Source organism: Nyctereutes procyonoides, unplaced genomic scaffold (assembly GCF_905146905.1).
Source record: "Nyctereutes procyonoides isolate TBG_1078 unplaced genomic scaffold, NYPRO_anot_genome, whole genome shotgun sequence".
Taxonomy (NCBI): domain Eukaryota; kingdom Metazoa; phylum Chordata; class Mammalia; order Carnivora; family Canidae; genus Nyctereutes; species Nyctereutes procyonoides.
This window is the reverse complement of record NW_026575024.1, coordinates 15792271-15816960: the sequence shown is the minus strand read 5'-3', so window position 1 is coordinate 15816960 and position 24690 is coordinate 15792271. Positions and strand designations below refer to the sequence as shown.

Below are 24690 nucleotides of genomic sequence, written 5' to 3'. Positions count from 1 at the left end.
ACAAATAGATTCCAAGTGAAATTAGAAAGGAATTTTGGTCCCATGAAGAAAAAAGCAGGATGGCCCTTTACGGAAGTTCTACAATAACACACTGCAGTTTACAGACCATTTTTTAAATAGCATCAGAAAAACAGTTTGCTTCTAGTGGCTCCAAAGAGAATGAGTTTCTCTAGCCATCTACTTATGCTGATGGAATCATACACAGGAGTTATTAGCAGATTTGGGCATGATGCCAACTTTCCTGTCCACCAATTGTTGCAAAGCTATTTTCATAAAGTCTGGGGCACATTATGGGAATTTTAATACTGTGATAGAGGAGCAAAAGCAAGAAAAACCCAGCCTGGAGAAACAAACACAGCCCACTAGTCTGATGGAGAAAGCTGGTGCAGGTCCCTTCTAGTCGGAAGAGAATTGTAGTTCATGAAATACGAATGGCCTGCTTGGAAGTATGGCTACTCTGGGCCTGTGTTCACATTGAAGCATTTCTGGCATCAGTTAATCATTTTTAACAGCCTCTGATCCATTGTTCAGTCCCCTCCCTTCCCCACAACCTGCCCACCATCTTTCAGCTGTGTCTCCCTGCAGTTAGAGCAGAATCTCCAGCCTTTATTTCTCTGTCCAAGACCTAGTAGTCCCAGGAGCTTGGGGGATTTCCACCACCTTTGAATTCCTTCTCTTGGTCTAGCCTGCCTCTAGCTCCTAAGATTCCTTTTTGTTGGTGGCAGAGTGAAAGTCTAGTCTATCTGGCAGCTGCCCTAGGGCTGGGGCTCCCCAGCTGTTTATCAGCAAGGCTTTTGTCCTGTTCTTACTGACTGTCCCTGGGAATCCCCTGGATGCACTTATTTGCAGTGACTAAGATGCAGCAATCAGCTCCCAGGACTGTTTATCTGGCTAAGGCCAGTTCGGGAGGGCATGCCTCTAGAAGGCCTCTGTTGCAGTTGCTGTGTGAGTACTGGGGCTCACAGCCACAGAATCTTGAGGATGCCAGGGTTATAGGAAGTCTGGAGCTGCAGTTTTGTTTTTTGTTTTTAAAGATTTCATTTATTCATGAGAGACATAGAAAGAGGCAGAGACCAGGGACCCCGATGAGGATTTGATCCCAGGACCCTGTGATCTGAGCTGAAGGCAGATGCTCAACCACTGAGTCACCCAGGCTCCCCTAGAGCTACAATTTTCAACCAGGGGTTTATGGTTAGTTTCTGGGATTCAGGATTCCTCTGTACTCATGGGTACAGTATTTACAAATATACTTTTCTGGGCCAAATGTCCATAGCTTTGCTCAGATTCTCAAAGGAATCTGTGACCTCTGAATTTTAGAAACCATTAGTCTAGAGAAAGCCTACTGTATCCCCCTGGGCACTAGCCTCCCAGATGCCAGGATCTTTTTTTTTTAAGATTTTATTTATTAATGAGAGAGAGAGAGAAAGAGAGAGAGAGGCAGAGACACAGGCAGAGGGAGAAGCAGGCTCCACGCAGGGAGCCCGACATAGGACTTCATCCCGGGTCTCCAGGATCACACCCTGGGCTGAAGGTGGTGCTAAATCGCTGAGCCACCCAGGCTGCTCAGATGCCAGGATCTTGAGAAACCTTACCAGGTCTCTGGTATTTCTGTTTAAGGATGAACTGGGACAAATTACCTAGTGTCACTGAAGCTGAAAGCCTTCCCAAGGGATGTCCCAAAATCCAATCCTGAAATTATACTCCCAGTGCCTGTTTCATCTTATTGAACACATCAGGTATATTGAATACTCTAGGTGGTTTTTCTGGTTTCTAAGCCCATAGCTCAGAAGGGTCCCTTTAGGGCAGCTGTACTAACAGTGGTGAGAATAGTGTTGATGACTGAAATTCAGTCTGGCTTCCCATTGCCAGAAACAGCAATAAATGCTTTATCCACATTATCTTTAACTCACACAACCCTCCAGTGAGGTAAGTACTGCTGTTTTACAAATGGAGAAACAGAGGCACAGAGAGATCTAGTAATTCACCAGAGATCATATACGTCAGTAAGTGATACATGACCCATGCACGTGAGCTTTAACCACCAAGCTTTATGATGAAAGTAAAGTGCATTGGCAGAAAAACTAAAGTAAACAGAAAATAAAGATGGTCTGGACGCCTGGGTGGCTAAGTGGTTGAGCGTCTGCCTTTGGCTCAGGTCATGATCCTGGGATCCTGGGATCAAGCCCCTCATCAGGCTCCTCGCAGGGAGCCTGCTTTTCCCTTTGTCTATGTCTCTGCATCTCTCTCTGTGTCTCTCATGAATAAATAAAATCTTTTAAAAAAAGAAAAGAAAAAATATGGGGCCATTTAGTGTAGATCAAACTGTCCTGTATATTGTAATAGAGCATTGCTGTATTATAGCAGATACACAGCTATGATCTCCAGTCATCTAGAAAAGGTTGGTAACACATTAATGCATGATATGAGAAAAATTTCTGTCTGTTATAATTCAGATAAGGGCTTTTTTATAGCTTTATTGAGATATAATTCATATACCGTACAATTCACTATTTAAAGTGTACAAGTCGGGATCCCTGGGTGGCGCAGCAGTTTAGCGCCTGCCTTTGGCCCAGGGCGTGATCCTGGAGACCCGGGATCGAATCCCACGTCGGGCTCCCGGTGCATGGAGTCTGCTTCTCCTTCTGCCTGTGTCTCTGCCTCTCTCTCTCTCTGTGTGTGACTGTCAAAAATAAATAAAAATTTTAAAAATATATTTAAAAAAAATAAAAATAAAGTGTACAAGTCAGTGGCCTTCAGTGTATTTATGAAGTTGTTAGTCTATCACCATAATCAGTTTTAGAACATTTTCATTACCCATCACCTTCCCAACCCCCCATCCCTCCCCAGTCCTAGGCAACGCCACTATTCAACTTTCTGTCTCCAGATGAGGTTTTGATACTTACAAGAGTAACAGTGTGGGAATCTTGGTGATCTGGAGTGAGTCATTCCCTGAAGGATAATTAGACAAATGAAATTTGACTCCAACGTATTTTATAAATGGCTTAATGGCTAAGAAGCTACAAGCATGTCTTTGATATGCCCAAATTTGGGGTTGACGTAGGCAAGAAACAAGTTTTTTCTGAGTCATTTCCACTTGTCAACATTCCCTGTCAAGTAGGCTCTTCTCGGTGAGCAGCTGTAAAACAATGGCTTCATGGGGCCACTCTTCCCCACTGGCATCAGAATCAGAGGCAATTCAGCACAGGATCTTTTTTTCTGTCATCCGAATCCCTGGTGTGGTTTCTCTCTTTGCCTTACTATAGTTGTCATTGTGAAGGCTGCTCATGTAGATGCCTGTCACTCTGAAATTCAGGAGACAGCATGCACAGGATCCTGCCAGGCCCTCGGAGGACACCCAGCTGCGTGGCTCTCTCCAGCTTTTTCATGGTAGCGACTCCATTGTATTCTTTCCTGACTCATTCGTTTATTCATTCTTTCTTTGAGAAAACCTTTAGTAGGCACTGTGCAGCAGGCTCGTGGTAGGTGCTCAGGAAATCTGGGCTCTGAAAGGCTCCTCCTCCCCCTTGTTAGAGCGGGGCCTTGTTTCACCCAGGTGGGGACAGCCGTTTATGTAGAGAGAAGCCAGAGGGACAGGGAGTTTGATAACAGAACAGTTCGGTGATGGGGATGAGACAGATGCGCTCTCAGCCACATCAGGACAAAGCCCCCATCACTGGCAGGCAGCATCCCAAAGAATGTGCACTGAATTAGGAGTGAGGAAGAATGGATTCAGTCCCGATTTGCTGACTAACCGGATGGGGGCCTTAGGTGGCTCTGTGAGTCCTGGTCTCTCCATTGTGAGGGTTAGATAATGCAGTGCCTCTGAGGTACTTTCAGGACCGTTGCTGGGAAGAGTATGCACTTAGTAAGTATTGAATGAATGACGGAAGGAATGAGGGAACGTTCTGTGATTCTCAGTGCTAGAAGAGAACTTGAGCAGGTCAGGTGGCTAGGTAGACACAAATGTAAATGAAGACAAAGGAGACCCTCCCTTTCCTCTCCTTGGCAGCCCACTCCTGCCACTGCCGCAGCCTCACCTATTCTGGGGGGGTGGGGGCTCTCACGTCCTCTGCTTCCTTGAGGCCTAGGAGCCAACCAGTCCTGGGTGAGAATGCAGTCTCCAGTACATCCCAGTATATTTATTTTTTATTTTCATCCCAGTATATTTAAAAGGGATCTAGTTATACAGGGCTACCATGAAGGAACTAAGAGGATGTATGGAAAGCACCTGTTACCGTGTCCTGATGCACAGTATATACACCCCATATATAAGAGCCATTTTAATTTTATTCTTATCGTTGTTATTTGGTCAGGAGCCAGGGCTCAGATTGTTATTTCAATCACTGGCTTGACAGTGTAGATGTTCTTAAGTTTCTATTTTGTTTACCAATTCATTCATGACTATATTTATTGAGCCTCTTCCATATATCAGGAGCTATGCTGTGTGCTGGTGATACAGTGACAAACATGGAAAGTCAGGGTACTTGTCCTCTTGGAACCAATTGGGAAGACAGATAGTGAACAGATATATCAACACTTGCATCATGAAAAAATAGAGAGCTTTTATCTTTTCTGCTGGGTCAGGGAAGAGGATGCTCTGGCTGAAGGGTATCTGTCCTGAGCCACTAGGAGTTACACTTGGGCTGGGGGCCGGCCATCTCACGAAGACTCCATTCCTGGAAGTGGAGGGTGGAGGGCTGCAATACTGAATCCAGGGACTGGGAATCTGTGCAGACTGCTATTGTGGGCCGAGGACACAGGGCAATCCATACTCTCTACCTTATTTTTCCAGGTTCCAAGGGAGGCCATTTAGTTAGTATTTATACCTGTGTTGTGTCTTGCAGATTCTGATCTGTACTTCTATCCAGACAGAGGCAGGAAGAATAGAACGAGAACTTTGTTTCTCTTTCAGCTTAAGACAAGAGGCTCCAAATCCTGCTGGCACTACCTTCAGGCATACAGTGTCTGTGTTCTGTGAGCCCTGTGTTATGAGGTGGCCTCACTCACCCGAAGCTTCCCTCACCCCACACTAGCCAGAAAGCTCTGAAAATTGGTATGGAAGGGAACTATTAAAGCATCCAATTGGAAATGCCTGTGAAAGAGTAAAATCAAAATCACAGCGCAATCCAGAGGCACCTTTGTCCTCCAGGACCCCAGAAGGGGTCAGCCACCCTCAGGGTTCCTGCACTCCAGCTTTGTGACCTCCTGCCAATCTTTCTGCACACCAGGCAAGCCCCCACCTCTTGCATCTCCTCCCTCTGCCTGGCACAGTTTCCCCAGATATTTGCCTGCTTCCCTCCCTGCCTTCGGCTCTCTGCACCAGGGTCCCACCTATCAGAGGCTCCCTGTCCACTCTATAGAAAAATCCCATACCTCTTGCCCTGCTTTGGTTTTCTCCTTAGTACTTTTGCCACCTGCTGTTTATTCTGTTTGCTCGTTAGTATGAGTTGCTCCACTAGAATGTCAGCTTCATGAGAGCAGAGAATCTGTTTTGTTCACAGCCAAATCCCCAGTGCCCAGTGAGGGATAGATATAAAGGAAGGAGGGCGAGTAACTTCCTTAAAATTAGTGACTGTGTATAAATGACTGAGCTTCCCCTGAGCCCCCCACTCTGCCTTACACATCTTTTCATTACAGGTCTTAACTACAAAGTTCTTTAAAGATTCTGAAAAATTTTAAAGGTTTGTATACAGAAATAATCCCAAACTCTGTTCTGTTCCCTCACCTGTGTGGGCTCTCACACCCTCCTGGCAGTAGCAGAAGCCCATGCCCTGTGTCCCCATGTGGCACTACTAGAATCCCTGTGATAGGCAAGGGGTGCAGCTTGAAACCATCTCCCAGCGATCCTGGTAATTGTGCTATATGCCCCCCACACTGTTTATAAGTATCGAGGTGTGAGTCAGTCTCCCCAACTAGGCCATGAACTCCCCTCAAGAGCAGTGATGTCGTGCTGTTCTTGCATTCATGGCTAGTCCCAAGCCTAGTATACACTGAATAACAAGTAAAATTTTGTTGAACCAACAGATGGATACATTAATATTATAGAAATAATATCTTGCTGCTTTTCTTCCTCCACAGTGGATTTAGGGTATGTTTTTTATAGACTTCTGGAGGGGGGACACATAGGTGGCTCAGTGGTTGAGATCTGCCTTTGGCTCAGGTCATGATCCCAGGGTCCAGGAATTGAGTCCTGCATCAGGTTCACCGCAGGGAGCCTGCCTCTCCCTCTGTTTGTGTCTCTGCTTCTCTCATTTATTCATGTCTTTCATGAATAAATAAATAAATAAAATGTTTAAAAAAAAAAAAAAGACACCTGGAGAGGGACCCCAGAGCTGGCAGTAGCATGCTAGGGACCACTCTGGCCATCCATTGCTGAATAACACTGCAGCTCAGGTACTTAGTGGTTTGAAATAACAGTAATAATTTGATATCTCTCATGATTTCTGTGGGTCAGAAATTGGAGAACACCTTGGCTGAGTACTTGTGGCTTGGGTCTCTCATGCAAGAACAGCTAAGGGCCAGTGCATCTAGCAGCTGCCGGCTGCATCTTTCCACATGCCCTAGCAGGATTTCTCCATGTGGACACTTCTTTGGGCTGGTTTGAGCTTCCTCAGACCGTGGCAGCCTCAGATTCCTTATGTGCAGCTCAAAGCTCCAAAGACAAAAGTGTCCCAAGAGAGCCAGGGGGAGGCTGTGTCTCCTCCCCTAACCCCATTTTGGTGGTCACACAGCATCACTCCTATTGCATCCCATTAGTTAGGCCACATCATTCAAAGGATTCAAATTAAATTCCACCTCTTGATAGGAGGAGCATCAAAGTACTTACAGAAATGTGTCAGAACCACCACAAAGACCCCAGCTTACCCACTTCATTCTACATTTGAGACACCCAAGGTCTGAGGGGAGAAGAACCTTACCCAGAGGTACTTAGCAGAGCTGGAGCTCAGGCCAGCCTCTGGACCTTTGGCTGGCCTGCATGGAAGTGATAGTACTTTCCTTTCCTGCCCTCCCTCCACAGTATGCTGGGGACTGCCAGTCTCTGGGAACTGTTTTAGCCAAGCCATCAGCAAGTTCAGATAGTGTAAACAGCAGAAGGTCTGGGGAGACCCAGTATGCCTGGTCCCCAAGTGGTAATCCAGCTGGACTTTTCTGCCTCTTTCCAGAGACCTCTACAGAAGCACAGAGGTTCATGGATTGAAGAGCTTGTATCACTGTCTCAATCCCCAGGCCCAACCCTCTTGCCCTGCCCCAGAGAGAGATGTGGCTGCTGAGGGAACGCGAGTTTCAAAATTTGTACCCCAAATAATTATTTTTCCATTGCTGTGAAGCTAGATGACAAAAAATAGGATTTGGTGGCTGAATTCAGAGAATCAACCTAACATCACCAAAAAAGATTCTGAAGATTTTTACCTCCAGCTGAAAATTCTAAATAGAACTTCGCTTAATTGGGGGGAAAGTACATGTAGGTATATGTTTTAGCCAGCGGTGTAGAATATTTTCTTGGGACTTCATTGCTTTCTTGCTCTTCCCTCAGAAGTGCCTTACTGTGAGGTTGGAGACAGAGAGGAGAAAAGGGAACGGACAGCAGCATTTAGCAAACCCTTACTAAGTTCCAGGTAGATGCTGATTCATTTCTGTGCCTTCTAGCCGAATACCACAGGCTCAGTCCCACCCCACACTCGGTGGATATATCACTCTGGGGAAGCTACTTAACTTCTCTGCACTTCAGCTTTCACTTCCGTAGAACAGGACTAAGAACACTTTCCACCTCATAGAGCTGCTATAAAATTTAATGAGATAATGCCCATAAGATGCTTAGTGCACAGTCTGGCATGTAGTAAGGGCTCTGTAAATGCTGGCTCTAATTATTCCCCACAACCACCTTTTGAGGCAGTTGTCATACTCACCCAGCAACCCCCATCTTCCAGAAGAGGAATCTGTGGTCAGCTGAGTCGCCCAGCTATAGGGGCAGAAGCCAATGACTCTGTAGCCCCTGTCACATCCACCACACTACACAGGACTGCAGGTGGCTCAGCCAGGACTCCCTGGCTTACAGAAGCGATGAGCCCTGGAGGCTGCTGTGCCCTGTAGGTCCCTCTGGTCAGAGTCCCAGAGCAACAAAATTTGAAAAGGCAGGGCCAGGAATCCATGTACAAGGCGCTGTAAGGGGAGCAGAGGAACAGAGAATATTCCATGCAGAGAGAACAGTCTCGTGAAGGCCTGAGGTCAGGAAGAAGTTGGTTTGAGGAATTAAAGAGTAAATGGACCACAAGATAGCGGGAATGTGAAGAAAGATCACAGAGGAAGGCAAGGCCAGGTCAATGCAGGACTTCAGAGGCTGGTGGGATGAGTTTGGATTTTGCCAGATGTCGAATGGAAACGCTTCCAAGGTTGAATGAAGCAAGGGTATGACCCAAAGTCTGATTTGTAGACCTCACCCGTGCTGCTCATGTAGAATATAGATCTTGGGCCAAGGGCAAGGGCAGAGCGAGGATCCAGTGAGGAAGCTCCACCAAGGGTGCAGGTGAGGCATGATGGAGACCATGGAGGGGGAAGGAGGGCATATTCAAGCTGAGCTTTGCAAGTGGAAATGACAGGACCTGGTGATGTATTGTATATGAGTGGAGGACGAGGAGGAATCCAGGATGACTTCAGGCTTCCAGCTTGAGCAGTCTGGAGAGATGGTGCCTTCACTGAGCTGGAGAAGGCTAGAGGGAGCAGGCTTATGACTTGACACATTGAAAAGTAGACAAATTGGCAAATCTGGAGCTCTGGAGAGATGCCTTAGGCTATGTGGGAAGTCCTCATTTTACTGTTAAGGGAAAGGATTAAGAACTTTCTGGGACCAATAAAGAAGAGAACCCAAGTCTGGTCCTGATCCCAGTCCTAGGCGGCCTGGCCTGTAACACAAAAGTCCCTAACAGAGGAAGCATCTGTGTGGAAGGGGTTATGACATGGCCCAAGAGGTTAGGGGAGGCCTCTGGAGGACAGTGATCCTAGTAAAAGGATGTCTACAGGGACTGGCAACCAGGAGGTCGCTGAGGACTTTGTGTGACTCAGCTCCCTGCCCTATCCTCCTTACTGAGCGGACTCCCAAAGCTTGTGTCTCCACCACCTGGCCCTCTGGGTGCAGAGGCCAAGGCCCTGTCTGACTGCCTTCAAGTGAAGCCTCCCTGGAGGCTCCTCCTGTAAGGCCTTGCCCTGGCAGGAGACTTCTCTCTGGTGGGCCAATCTGGGTGTGCCCCCAAGGCACCTGGTTAGAATCTGCTGCCCTGCCCTTTCTCAGGTTCTGGCATGTGCTCTGTTTGGGCCCTTGACTTTCCTGCTGGCCTCAGTGCCTCTTCTGGCCATCCATCAGAGTTCGGAAGAGTCGCTCCCCTTTGAAGTTGAGGAATGCCAGCTCAGTAGGCCCTGGTATTTCTATCAGGTTTCCACAGCCCGTTCTTCCCTCAGAGAAGCCTTTAAGAACATTCTCCCCTGAGGAGGCCTCTCCCACGAGACCAAGTCTCACTCCATGCCCTGTGTCTTTTGCAAAAGGGTCTGCTTTCTTTTTGTATGGTCTCTGCAAATATTTAATTTTTGAAAAAGAAAAGGAAAACAGGAAGTGACCTTTCTGGTATATTTGGAAAACAGTTTGGAGTTGTGCTGGAATCTGCCTGAGCAATGAGGGCTAGTAGCTGCAGTCTTGGAACAGACCATGGAGTTCTTGGCAGAGCCCAGGGCCTCTTCAGTTTATGGGGGGGGGGGCTGCTTAGTAACCGAAAGGAAAGGCAGCTTCCTGTGGGGAGCTTGACAGTGCCCAGAGCAAGCACCTGCAAGAGTCTCCGACCCTGGGTCACCAGGGCTCTGTGTCTAGGTCTGGGAAGCTGTTTACAAGAGTCTTCCCTTTCGTCCTGGGCATTTGGAGTCAAATGCCTTACCAGTGACCAGATCCCAAGAAGGCCCTTGAATTTCCTGAGGCTGTGGAAGAGTGAGGAGTGTCACTCTTGAATACTTCATGGGGCTGGAGAGCTGAGATGGGAGGTCTTAGATCACTAGACCCAGAGTGGCTGTTGGCTTTGCCTGGATCACACTCTGTCCAACTTTCCTGTTGATCTCAGCACAGGGTCTCCTGCGTAAAGAGGCTTTCCCTGACCATACAACCCTTAACTAAATATCCACACACAGAACCCTGTTCTCTTCTTCCTTTGCACTTACCACTATCTGTGATGATCATTCACCTGTTCATTACCTTTCTCTCTTATCAGATGGTAAATGCCTTTTAAGTCTCCAATGTACAGTCTATACTGGCACAGTGCCTGGCATATAGAAGGTGTTTGGTAAACAATGAATGAACAAGAGGGAGGAGGGAATGAGAGGGAAGGAGGAAGGAAAGAATGTGAGGACTGGAAGACATGCAGAGAGCGTATTTCAACCTTTGTTATATTCATATGGGAGAAAAGGAAGCTGGGAGAGAGGATGGGGATCACCCTTCAGCATGGAGATTGAGCCAGGCCTTTGGCCCCTTTTATGATCAGGGCAGCACACCCCTCGATCTTTCTGCCCTGGAATCTGGAACATCTTCTATTATTTACTCATTGATCAAATATTCATTGAACTTCAACCGTGTGCTAGGCCTTTCAGATATAGCAGGATGCAGGATACATGCCAGCCACGGCTGCCTCTTGTGCGGAACTTACATTCCCTTCATAAAGAACAAGAGAAGGAAGTATAAGTTTTTGGCCTTCTACATACCTACGAACTATGTTTTATCAAACATAAAGTAAAAACAAAGGATTTGAATGAAAATGTTAAGACAGTTTTACTGATAAGACACCCAATTGAAACAGGCCATACTAATGACTTATTAATTGTGTGCTTCTTATATTCCACATACCTTGTAAGACTCTTTACACACATCGTCTCTGTCAGTCTTCGCAGTAGACCCCTGATCAGCAGGGTGTTACTGTCATCCCCACACTGCTGAGGAGGAAGCAAGTCCAGAGAGGTGAGGGGAATGGTCTAAGGTCTCCAAGCTAGTGAATCGGGATGCCGGACGGCATGTTTATACTGAGATGCCTACCAAAACATACACCACCACCACCCCCAGGGCTCCTGAAGATTGGTATGGGAGAAAGAGCTCTGGACCAAGAGTTAGGACTCCTTGATGCAAGAAATTTGAGCAAGTGGCTTTTTCTGAGCCTCAGTTTTCCCAGCTATTAATGAGAGACTTCTCAAGATGGAGTCTGGGATCTCCTTCAGTTTAATTATTCCACAATTGGTTTTGAGCTCAGTGGAGAAAGTAATTAAGGTAGATCTCTAGCTCATATCTTATAGTGAATAAATTCCAGATCAAAGACTTCAATGTGAAAAACAAAGTCATGAAAAAATTAAAAAAACAAAAACCCAAACCTCAAAAGGTACAAAAGGAAAAGGCATAAGCACCCAGACACTGTCCCCAGGGCAAGCACTTTCTCTGTCCTTCCAGATATACCGTATGCAATATATATATTCCCTCCCTCCCTTCTTCCTTTTTCCTTTATATCAAACTGAAAGTTTGGCCTTCTATGCACATGAAAGTGTAAGAAATAAACGAGGGAGAATTCTTTACTAATCTCAGAATGGGAAAAACTTTTCTGAGCATGATTTTCTGAGAGTGATCCAGAACCTAGAAGCCATAAAATAAAATATGGATCAGTTTGATCACATGAATAGAAAAATTGTGTGCATGGGGGAAAAATGCCAAAAATAAAGTCAAAGAACAAATGACAAGTAAAAAATACTTGTAATTCCTCATACAGTAAAAAGACTAATTTCCTTTATATGTGAATTCCTACAAATCAATTTTTAAAAAGTTATAATCCAGTAGAAAAATAGGCAGAGGGATTTGAATAAACAGTGTACAGAAAAGGAAATAGACATGGAAAGATGGTCAGCTTTGCTCACAGGAACAGTATAAGCTAAAGAACCAGTTACTGTTTCATTCACCCTTCAGACAAAGGGCGGGGAAATGAGGATGTTGATGAAAGTGTATTGAAACAAAGTTTGGGCAGCCCAGGTGGCGCAGCGGTTTAGCGCCGCCTGCAGCCTGGGGTGTGATCTTGGAGACTTAGGATCGAGTCCCGCATCGGGCTCCCTGCATGGAGCCTGCTTCTCCCTCTGCCTGCGTCTCTGCCTCTCTCTCTGTGTGTGTGTGTGTCTCTCATGAATAAATAAATAAAAATCTTAAAAAAAAAAAGAAAAAAAGAAACGAAGTGTTCCTCATATATGTCCAATGGGAAATAACCTTTGTAGAGGCAGATTTTGGTGGTGTCTATTCACCACCCCTTTCCCATCCACAGATCCTTTAATGTGGCAATTCTGCTCTTATGGAAACAACTCCAGGAGTACCTGGCTGGCTCAGTCTGTAGAGCATGTGACTCTTGATCTTGAGGTTGTGGGTTCAAGCCCCACACTGGGTATAGAGATTATTTTTCAAAAATTAAATCTTAAAAAAAAAAGAAACAACCCCAAAGTCCATCAAGAGGGAAGTAATCGGTCTACAGCAGAGACAGCAGTATACCATACAGTCAATGAAAAAAAAAAAAGTTTTAGCAATAAAGAATTTTGGATTTCTCACATTTTGATTGGTAATCAGTGCTGTGGCTTCAAGGTGATCTGGAATTGTTTCCAGGATACATTTTTAAATGAAAAAAGCAAGATAAAAAACAACTTTTGAGGTTTGGGTTTTTGTTTTTTAATTTTTTAAGCTTTATGTCACATGTTACACTTTTCAGAGTATTTTCACATGGGTATTACGTGCATTTTAAAATCTCTTTCCAGGGATCCCTGGGTGGCGCAGCGGTTTAGCGCCTGCCTTTGGCCCAGGGCGTGATCCTGGAGACCCAGGATCGAATCCCACGTCGGGCCCCCGGTGCATGGAGCCAGCTTCTCCCTCTGCCTATGTCTCTGCCTCTCTCTCTCTCTGTGTGACTATCATAAATAAATAAAAATTAAAAAAAAATAAAAAAAAATAAAATCTCTTTCCATGGTACTGACTTCAATATGAAATCTGAACTTAGTTTTAATTTGAATTTGTAACTATATTTGAGATTTAAGTGAAAGATGAAACCAGGAAGCCTTTGTCTTCACACGGCAAAGACATGACTTTAGAGGACAGCGTATTGGGTCTTATTATTTTCTGGATGTGGAATTTAAGTGTGTATATTTAATTATACATCTTTGAAGCAGAAATAATTGTCCAACAATATAATACACACAAGGTTTTGCTGGTATAATTTTGAGCTCTACCTCTGGACCCTTAAAGTTACCTATACCAGTTTTTTTTATTGAACAACTTGTCTCTACATTGTTACCAGCCTCTCTCTCTGAAGTGACCGCCTCTGTGGACATTATTAAAGTCCAGGCAAATGAGACAGGAATGAACCCACAGTTGCAATATATGCAAAAGCACTGCACCAGGAGTAGCCCCGCTTTCTAGCTCTGTTGCCTTTTGCAAGTTTGTTCGTTCTTTCACTCTCTCCCTTTCTTTTCTGAAGTATAGTTGACATGCAGTGTTACATTATTTTCACATGTACAGTATAGTGATTTGACAAGTTTATACCTTGCACTGTGTTCATTGCAATGCTGTCATTGATTGTATTCCCTATGCTATACCTTTTATCCCCATGACTTAATCATTCTGTAACTGGAAGCCTGTGTGTTCCATTTCCCTTCACCCATTGTGCCCATCCACTGCCCCCCTCCCCTGGGGCAACCATCAGTTTGTTCTTTGTATTTATAGGTCTGTTTCTGCTTTTGGTTTGTTTATTTATTCACTTGTTTTATCTTTTAGATTCTACATGTGAGTGAAATTATAGGGTATTTGTCTTTCCCCTCTCTGACTTATTTCATTTAGCATGACACCTTCTAGGTCCATCCATGTTGTCTCAAGTAGCAAGATATCCTTATTTATGATGAAAGAATACTCCATTGTATACATATACTACATCTTTATCCATTCATCCATGCATAGACACTTGGGTTGCTTCCATATCTCGGCTATTATAAATAATACTGCAATAAACAGGGTACCTGGTTGGCTCAGTTGGTTAAGCATCTGCTTAACCATTCAGCTCAGATCAAGATCTCGGGGTCATGGGATCAAGCCCTGTATTGGGCTCCCTGTTCAGTGGAGAGCCTGCTTCTCCCTTTGCTGTTCCCCCTGCTTCTTCACTCACTCTCTTAAATGCACAAATAAAATCTTTAAAAAAAAAATGCTGCAACAAACTTAGGAGGACGTGTATTTTTTCAAATTAGTGTTTTCATTTTCTTTGGGTAAATACTCAGTAGTGGAATTGCTGGATCATATGGTAATTCTATTTCTAATTTTTTGTGGAACCCCTATAACTGTTTCCCACAGTGGCTATACCAATTTATATTCCCACTGACAGTGCATAAAGGTTCCTTCTTCTCCACATCCTCACTAATACTTATTGTTTCTTGTCTTTTATACTAGCCATTCTGACAGATTTAAGGTGATATTTCATTGTGGTTTTGATTTATATTTCCCTGATAATGAGTGGTATTGAGCATCCTTTTCATGTGCCTGTTGGCCATCTGTATGTCTTCTTTGGAAAAAATATCTATGCAGCTCCTCTGTCCATTTTAATCAGATTATTTATGGGGTTTTTTGTGTTGGGCTATATAAATTCTTGTATTTTGGATATTAGTCCCTTATCAGATACATCATTTGCAAATATCTTCTCCCATTCAGTAGGTTTGCCTTTTTATTTCATTGATCGTTTCCTTCTCTGTGCAAAAGCTTTTTATTTTGATGTAGTCCCAATAGTTTTTGTTTTTGTTTCTCCTGCCTTAAGAAAGAAACATGCCTAGAAAAATGTCGCTTATGGTTAGTGTTAAAGAGATTACTGCCTGTTTTCTTCTAGGATTTTCATGATTTTAGATCACACATTTAGGTCTTTAATCCATCTTGAGTTTATTTTGGTGTATGGTATAAGGAAGTAGCCCAGTTTTCCCAGCACGATTTATTGAAGAGACTGTTTTCCCCAGTGTATAGTCTTGCCTTCTTTGTTGTAGATTAATTGACCATGTAAGCATGGGTTTATTTCTCGGCTCATTATTCTGTTCCATTAGGATTTAGGTGTCTGTTTTTTGTGTCAGTACCATACTGTTTTGATACTACAGCTTTGTCGTCTATCTTGAAGTGTGATACCTCCAGCTTTGTTCTTATTTCTCAAGATCGCTTTGGCTATTTGGGGTCTTTTGTTGGTTCCATATAAATTTTAGTATTATTTCTTACAGTTCTGTGAAAAATGCTGTTGGTATTTTGATAGAGATTCCATTGAAGCCATAGTATTGCTTTGGGTAGAATTTTAACAATTAATAACAATTTAATTCTTCCATTAATGGAAGGAAATACCTTTCCATTTGTTTGTGTCATCTTCAGTTTCTTTCATTAATATTTTATAATTTTCAGTATGAGTCTTTCACTGCTTGGCTGTTCCTAAGGATTTTATTCTTTTTGATGCATGTTCTTTTTGAGTTTTATATTACATGCACACATACTCAAAAATGAAATAATTTAAAAATAAAGTGAATGTTTTCACTATGAAGAATACAGAAAAATTTTTAATTGTAATTAAAGTATGTGATGCTATCATTGAGATTTTTCTCTATTTAACAGTTGTGAACACTTTCCCATATCTTTTAAAAATATTCAGAAACATGGGGCACCTGGGTGGCTGCCTTAAGAAAGAAACATGCCTAGAAAAATGTCGCTTGGGGCATTAAAAATATTCAGAAACATGGGGCACCTGGGTGGCTCAGTCAGTTAAGCGGCTCAGTCAGTTAAGCGTCCAAATCTTGATTTCAGCTCAGGTCATGATCTCAGGGTCTTGGGACTGAACCTCACCTCAGGCTCCACACTCAGCAGAGAGAAGCCTGCTTAAGATTTTCTCTCTCTTTGTCTCTAAAATAAAATAATAAAATAAAATAAATAAAATAAAAATCACAAATGTTTTAATGCCTGAAGTATACTTCATTTGGCTGTAAATTAGATATATATATATTTCTCTGTTTTCCATAAAGGAGCTCATTTTGATATCTTAGTTTTTGACTATTATAAGTAATATAATGAATATCTTTGTACATTTATCCTCATGCACAACTTGGATTCTTAGAATCAATTATTATGAGCTGAGCTGCTCAAGGATATGAAAAAAGTTGAAGTTTCTTAATGCATCTGAGCAAATCACTCCCCAGAGAGGCTCTGGCAGTTTATACTGTCATTAGCAGTCTGATAATGACCATTTTCTGACGCAGTTTCCAACTCTAAGGATTCATTTCCCCATTGCTGTTGACTTTAAAGAACAGAGAGCAAACATTCAAATGTTGAAGATAAATGAAATTATGTACTTGTGCTGCGGATCATGGGGCTCCCCAGACTAAATCCTAAGACAGCTTTAGAACCCCTTTTCCCCAAGAGGATGAGGATGGGGCAGAGGCAGCCAGAGCACTCTGGCTGCATTGGTGTTTTCTAGGATTGGGCTTTGCGCTTGGCACATTTCCCTCTCTGAGCTAGGAGGACCAGCTCTTTGCACAGGTTAACTTTGTTAGGCAAGGGCAGGAGCCCAAAGCCCTAGGGTGTCTCTTCCAATGGGAAGCTGACCTTTTAGATGGAGCTTATAACTCCATCCCACAGTGTCAGACCCTAGAGATAATGGACAAGAATATCAGTAGTCTAAGGTGGACAGAGACCTTTCCTGGCAGCACTTGGGAGTCGCCACAGATAGGGAAAGAGAGATGGAGGGAAGATAGATAAGTAGACAGAAATTTGAGAACTATTTATTGAGCACATAGTCTTTGCCTAGCACTGGTCGAGAATCTAAGGATGCAGCAGCCAGAGTGTGTTGGCTCTGCTGCCTGGATTAGGCCTTTTGGTCTGGCATGGTGAAATCCCTGTTCTATGGAACCAACATCCTAGTTGGAAAGAAGTTGAGGAGACAGAGCTTGGGGAGGTGGTGTGGCTTTCCCAGGGCCTGTCTCTTGTGCTTGGCAGCGGATGTAACACAGAGGATGAGCCTGGGCCCAGGAGCCAGATAGATCCCCCTACCACCTTTAGTCTTGGTTATAAGCTCACCTCGATGACCTCAGAAGGCTATTGTGGCAATTTAGTGAGCGAGGTACAGAAAGTGTAGAATGACTTGGTAACTGTTACCTTTATTATTACTATTAGAATTGTCAGAATTTTATTGTTATTACTGTTACTGCAAAAGGCCAGTCCCCTGTTCTGAAGCTTTGGGCCATTTCCCAAGAGCGAGAGTGCAGAAGTAAAACTTCTGTGACCTGCAGAAGGAACCACATCTGGGACTTCAGAGAGTTTGTTGTTTTGTTTTTTGCTGAGAAGACCAAGCACTGGGGCAACTTCTTTCTCTCAAGGCAGCCAAGAAAAGTAGTCTGAGCACACCCTCTATTGGAACTTGGGGGGATTGCCTTAGACAAGCCCTGCCTTTATTTTACGGATGGGGTAACAAAGGCCCAGAGAGGGGCAGAGCATTCTCATAGTGCCCAAGCTATATTCTGTAGTTGTGTCTTCTGAACTAGATGTTGTGGGGAGATGTGGGGCCAGCCCTCCATACTGGCAGCCCAGCCCGTGCTTCCACGCTCACTCCCTCTCCACACTTACCAAGCCCCCTACGCCAGGCACCTTCTGCCAGTGTCAGTCACCTAATGAAAGCATCATGCGATTGGGCTGATAAGAACTTCCACCATTACAGAAATAGTCTTAAAAGTAAAAGTTCCCTTAGTTACAAAGAACCACACTTGACAAAGTTTTTTTCTTCATATCTGCTCTTTCCCTACAGAAACTAGTTTCTATCTTAGGTGTTGCTTTGCAATTAACAGTTTATCTCAGAAACCTTGCTATATCAGTACAGGTCCATCTGGTGGTGTTATTTGAATGCCTTCAGAAAATCAGAGGTGCTCAGTGAGAAATGTTCATGTCCCTCTAGCAGATGAACATTTTTTATATAATCGCAATACTGATCGTTGGCAAGGGTGCAGATAAATGGACAATCTTATGTGTCACAAATGGGAATATAAATAGGAATAGTGCAGAATTTAAAAGTTTTTTCCCTCATTTTTTTGTCATCGTAAGTACCTATGCTATTCATGAAGGCAGCTTGGCAATGTGTCTAAACAATGTGCTTAAAAATCATCTCATCCTTCTCTTTAGCCCAGCAATTCTGCTTCTAGAGATGTACTCTAAGAAAATAACTAGAGCTAGGCACAGAGATTTACATCTTGTACTGTCTATAATGGTAGAAAATTGGAAACACCTCTATATTCATTTCTAGAGGACTGATCAAATCTTGGTACATCCAAGTACGTGTGTACAAAACTCATCTAGAGGGAACCTTAATGACATGTTCTAGAATATTCTATGGAGGAGGCTATAAAATACAGTATGAACCCCGATTTTTTTTTTTAAAGATTGAGAGCGCAACCAAGCCACCCAGGTGCCCCGTCCCTGATGTTTTCAAATATATATGGCTCTTCTTTATATATGTGGTTTTCTTCTCTCTGTAGGCTGTATTATCAACCAGTAGAGCTCTTAATCATCTCTGTAGCAGTAACTTCTAATTTCCTTTCTTCCCCATACCATCCCCCATCTCTCTGTGAGTTCTAGCCCATTAACTCCATGCACCTACTTTGCATCTCCCCCTACAGGGCTCACAAGCATCTCCAAGTTGGTATGGTCAAATAGAACTCTTAATCTTCACCTCACCATCATGCCCCAAAATTTTCCTCTGCTGTTCATCTTAGTAAACTACACTTCAGCTTAGTTGGATCAGAAAGCTCACTTCCCCACCAGTCAGATACCAGGTCCTATTGATTTAACCTCCAAGGTAATCTAGAATCTGCACCACTACCTCCTCCTTCCTCCACTGACCATCTTCTTACACCTGACCTTCAGGAGCCCACAACTTGCCCACTTCTGGGACCTGCTCAACCCAGGTGCCAGAGTCATCTTTGAAAGTGCAGATATGATCTTTCGTGACCTTTACAGATGTGATCTGGCCCCTTCCTATCTCAGCAGCATCCTTGGTGTCCCTTCCCCCTCGGTCAGCATATCCAGCCCATGGCTCTTTTGGTTCTTGCATCCCACAATACCCTTCACTCTCCTTAGCCTTCGTAGATGCTCTTCCCCTCAACTCCTTGTCTAGATAACAAGTCTTCTTGGAGGTCATCTAAAATGTTGCTTTCTGATCCCCAGCCTTGGTCAGACCCAGGTAAGTCACTCCAGCACCCTGCCTTCCTCCTGGAATCCCTGAGCACTGGTAGTCCCTTGGGTGATTTAGGCAATTTGTTATGGCCCCCAGAAGACTGCTGGCTCCTTGAGGGCTGAGACTGGCTGATATGTTCACGGCTGCATCTACAGCATGTAGCCAGTACTGGATATTTATCAATAACTTTAGAGGAAAGACAAACGATGTTTTTTAAACTGTTGATAGTAGTTTCTTGGCTGTGAAATTATGGGTGATTTATTTTGTTCTTCATACTCTTCTGTGTTTTGTCTTCAATGATCAAAGCAAAAACTATCGTTTTGTCAAAAGACATCCATGCTGGGGGCCAAAGCGGAGTCTTTGCTTTGGGGTACACTTGGCCTCACCTGTCCCTCTGCCCCTGTTCCCACAGGTCTGAGGAGCAATGCGACAGGCATGATGGAGGTTGAGTCCTCCTACTCAGATTTCATTTCCTGTGACCGGACAGGCCGTCGAAACGCGGTCCCTGACATCCAGGGGGATTCCGAGGCCGTGAGCGTGAGGAAGCTGGCTGGAGACATGGGCGAGCTGACGCTTGAGGGAGCAGGTCAGAATGCATGGGTCTTCATTCTTGCTCACGAGTCCCTCTTCCGGGCTCTGGGGCTGCCCTTCAAGTCCTAGACTGCTCACTTTAAATCAGGCCCCAGTCTCATGGTCAATGGCCAAGAGGCTAACCAGTTTCTAGGCTGGAGGGCACCAGTGTCTCAGGCCCTGAGAACTCTATGGCCAGGCATCCTGGGCCCCTCCCTTTCCTCCCCACCACCTCCGTCCACAGGTACTGCCAGTTCCCTTTCCAGACACATCCCAGGTCCCTCTACCCTCAGCACCCAGAACCCCCACCTGGCTCACTCATGGCCCACACACTTGGCCTCCCTGCACCACTCCCCACCAGCTAGCCAGCTGCCAGCAGTCTTCTTCAAACCATCCTGTCCTATCATGCCTCTACCCCAAGCCCCCTGTCACACTCATATTGAAGCAGGAGTTGTCACAGCACCCTACGGTGTGACCAAGCCCTGCCCTCCTCTCAGATTTAACTGGGGGGCCCTCTACCCTCACCCCATTCCCACCATTGGTCTGTCAAGGCACAGGCATGCTCTCCTCAGAGCCATCTGTGTCATGATTTTCTCTGCTGAAACCTTCCCACCTATCCTATGGCTGAATTCCTACTAGGTGCTCAGAGGGGCCTGCCCTGACACTGATTGAATGACAAGAGTTCATGAGTTTGAATGTGAGCTCCAGGAGAGCAGCTGCTTGGAAGCCACAGGCTGCCTGAACAAATGGGGGAAATAGCAGCCAGCAACCCCCATAGTGCCTGGGGCATCTGTCCTTCCCTTCCTGTCCTAGTGGACCTCCTCTGCTCAGTGCACTGGTCAGCCCTGGGACTTTGCTCTGGGCAGCCTTCCCTGACCCTCCTGCACTGGGTAGAGCCCTCTCCTCCCTGTCCCCATAGCTCCTCAGGGGTGACGTCTGTGTCACTTCTCACAGCAGACTGCAACTATAGGGTTCCATGTGTCTCCCACAGAGCTGTCCTGGAGGGCCACTGTCTAATCCTGCACCCCACCCCCAATGTAGCTTCCAATCTAGAGCCCTTGGTGCTTATTGGCCAGAACTAAGTATAGAGCACACTGTGGAGAAATGGACTCAACCCACTACTGTTATAGATGGACCAACAGGCCCAAGAGGCTGGGTGGCTTGCTCAGGATCACCAGTAAGTTAACACAGAACAGCACCCTGCCGAAGGAAGCACACCCCATACCCCTTCCCTTGTCCAGTGATAATGTCAACCCTCCCTGTCTTGTGGCCTGTACTCCTCACGGCTTACCTCAGCCTGCTGCCTCTGACCCAGCCAGAGGAGAGCACATGTTTCTCAACCCCTGTGGACCTTAACACACTGCTCCCTCGGGCTGGTTCTTCCTGCCCTCCCCTCACCTCGCTCACCTCTCTCATTCTTAGAGACCAGACTGCTCTCTGCTGAGAAACCTTCCCTGACCACAAGCAGGTGGTGGCACCTCTGCTACTAGCCACCTCCATCATCTCATTTAGCATAGCACCCCTCCTCCAAGCTGTGGGCTTCTCTCACCTGGATCTTTGTCTTATGCACATGGTACATGGCATTTGGCAGGTGGGAGAGGTTGCCTAGTCAACTGCTACTCACTGACCAGCCTGCCTCACTTCCACACTGGGCGTGCAGTCAGAGGTCTTGCTCAGAGCTTCTGCACCCTTATCCTCAGCTCTGGTAAACTTTTCTGTCCCCCTCTACCTCTGCAGTGGTAGCCACTCTTCCATGGACCCAGGCCTTTTGAATACCTATTTTCTCTAATTTGGAATCCCTCAAGTCTCTGAGTCCTCTGGGTCTAGGACATTTGCCTGCTGGGATGACAGACATTTAAAAAGGGGACCTGGGGAAGGAACAGCGTTCACTGCAAGGAAGTGAAGCACTCATGCTAGAGTTGTAGGCTGCCTTGGGCCCCGCACCGAGTGATTTCCACAGGCAGGCCTGGGGGCTGTGCTCAGTCCCTCAGACTCACTGAGGGAGTGAGCCTGTGGGCTTATAGAGGCCCGGCTTAGAATCTGTTTGCTTAACACAGTCCAGGAGACAGATGCCTACCCAGATGGAAGGCGAGGCATGGCTTTGGCCTGTCCTAAAGGCTTGGCTGCCCAGTCCTCCCAAGTCTGTGGCCTGCTGGTGTTTGTTAATGCTAAGCAGAGCATAAACCAACCTTTGCCTTCCCTGGTATCTCTTATGTGGGGAGCGCAAAGGTTTCCTTACTTTGCCTAATAATGAAACAACAGATAAGACATAAAAGGAGTACACTGCCCAGCAGTACATAACCATGAAACATTTTAAGGTGTGCCCTGAAACTAGCTCAAGGGAGTCCCAAGGGTACTGGTTGGTGACGAAAGTGCTCAAGAACCTTCTCTTCCACGGCCCCTGGGTGGCTCAGTTGGTTAAGCATCTGACTCTTGATTTTGGCTCAGGTCATGATCTCAAGGCTGTGAGATCTAGCCCTGCATTGGTTTCCACGCTGGGTGTGGAGCCGCTTAAAGTTCTCCCTCTCCACCTCCTTCCCCACTCACTCTCGTGCTCTCTAAAAAACAAAACAAAACACTTCCCTCTACTGAGAGAGAGCTGGGACTGCCACAGAGGAAGTGTTACCATTGGTGAAGACCTTCTACGTGCCAGATGACCACCTGCAGGCCCTATACCCCCATCAACATGTGGGCGGAGGTTTCACCATCCTCACTTTATAGGTCAGGAATCAAAGGCTCAGAGAGATGAAACAAATTGCCTGGGGTCCCACAGCAAAGAAATGGCAGAGCAGAAATTACCAGGGAATCTAACAAGAATGTTCCAGCTTGCCAGGACAAGAAGCTCAGGGTCAAATAGAACATAACAAGTTGGGAAATTTGCCCAAAGTGCAGACTAGTTTGTCAGGCTTCTGGAGGGCCAGAAGGCCTCTCTGGGCCCAAGCTTTTGCTACAGGTGCCACCCCAGGGTAGGGAGTCGTGATGGGGGCAGGCGCCAGGTATCCGGTTCTGGCTGCACCACTCACTACCAGCTGCTCGCACTGCTACAGGGGCAGAACGAGGCAGTGTCGAGGACAGCTGGCCCTTAGAAACCCTGGAGTGTGCTGCTTTGTGGCCGAAGTTAAAGTCAGTGAAAAAGACATTGGCTCCCTCCACTGCTTCTCTCTGAGCCTGCTCTTCTCATCCATGTCATGACCCTAATCACTCCAGGCTGTGTGGACTGCATGGTAAAGTGCCTGCCAGTCCACAGCCTCTGGAGCTCAGGACAGGGTGGGGTCCTCGGCCTCAGTCAGTGTAGGGCTCAGTCTGAGGATGCAAGACAGAGGCCCTAGCGGGAGGGTGGGGATAGTCTGGGTAAGGACACAGCAAAGTGAAACAGCCCTGGGCCCTGCCTCAGCCACACCTTGGTTCCCCACTGAGCAACCTTCACATTTGCCCTCTCCTTTTGGAGAACCCGCACAAACCTCCTAACCCTCAACAGCCCTTCACGGAGGCTTGTAGCTATCCTCCTCCGTGATCCTGGCCTTGCATTGACCTTAGTAGCACCACTCGCATAAACGGTAACGTGTTAGAGGCCAGGCTAAAGTCCCCTTTGGCCACCACCACCTGTACTCCAGCTCCTGTCCTGCGCCCCAGGGCTCATCCACTGTTACCACTTTGGCTGGGCCCTTCCAGATGGCCTTCTATCCTTTATGTTTGTGTATATGCTCCTCTTCTCTCCTCTCCAGAAGGACAGACAGAAGTGGGCACCCCAGACAAGGAAGCTAGTAACCAGCCCGAGAGCAGCGATGGGACCACCTCGTCTTGAGTCGGACTTTGCCCATGGAGGATGGAAAAGAGACCTGCTGTCCTCACCGGGACAGGGAGCCCTGGCACTGGCCTGGCAGTCTCTTCTCTGAGCCCCTGTCCCAGGCAGGCCAGGCCAGAGTGAAAAGGCACCCCCAGAGGCCACCGTGGCCCCTGCCCTGGCCAAGCCCTCCACCTGCACCCTCAGGCTGCACTGGCCCACCTCCTCCTCACTGTGCCCAGGTACACCTTCGAGGCCCTGTAGCTGTGGGGTGTTATTTATTCAGCAGGCATCTGAGTGAGCAGCCCCCTCAAGAACGCATCTCCACAGGTGGCCTGGGCAACAGCCACAGCCCAGCTCTGCCCCCCTCTCCAAGCCCAACCTTCTGGGTCAAGATCTTCACATCCCTTTTTTAAAAAACACTTTTAAACTTTTTAAAAACTTTAAACCTTTTTTCAGCAGAGAGGGAGAGAGCTGGCTTTTTTGGGGGGTGGGGGGCAGGGGAGGCATTATAAGCTAAACTGACCTTCTATGCAGCTCTGCATCCTCTCATGGAGCTCCACAGATCCATTTATAGGGAAGGGGTTTTGTGCTCAAAACTGACCAACTCTGCCCTTTCTACCAAGATAAGTGACACCTAGGACCCAGGAAATAAATGCTGATGATTTGTGTGACTGGTTTACAATTTCTCCTTTAAACAGCAAAAGTAGGGGTGGGCCTGGTTTTCCCAAGTCTGCAGTTAGCTGGGATCCGTCACTGCCCTGGGCTTCAGTGCAGGAAGTACCTGAGAAGAGGTCAGTCTTCCAGAGCCTGGCACTCTTCTTGGCCTGGTGCCTGATGAGTCTTCTTCCAGCTGTCCCTCTCACTCACCCCAGTCCACAATTCAATTTGCCCACATGGACAGGCCCAGCCCTTAAAACCTACAGTGGGAGGGGGCTAAGAGGGAGCATTTAAGCAGACTCACTCTTCAAGAGAAGCTTTGTTTCTTCTGGAGGGAGGACAGACTATGGTCCCGTCTTTGCCCCCGGCCTTAGAAGCTCTAGCCTCCTCGTCACAGCCTCCACACCAGAT

At 46.1% G+C, this 24690-nt stretch overlaps 1 protein-coding gene across 7 annotated transcripts in view; it reads left to right on the top strand.

Moving 5' to 3' along the window:
• Positions 1-24290, top strand: part of PKIG (cAMP-dependent protein kinase inhibitor gamma) — a 94952-nt gene extending 70662 nt beyond the window's left edge. For all 7 annotated transcript variants that reach the window (XM_055300887.1, XM_055300860.1, XM_055300906.1 and 4 more), the window contains 2 exons: positions 19678-19851; positions 23561-24290. In XM_055300887.1, coding sequence (XP_055156862.1) covers positions 19701-19851; positions 23561-23640 — 231 coding nt within the window. In that variant the 5' untranslated portion in view covers positions 19678-19700 and the 3' untranslated portion in view covers positions 23641-24290. The remainder of the gene's footprint in view (positions 1-19677; positions 19852-23560) is intronic.
• The last annotated feature ends 400 nt before the right edge of the window (positions 24291-24690 follow it).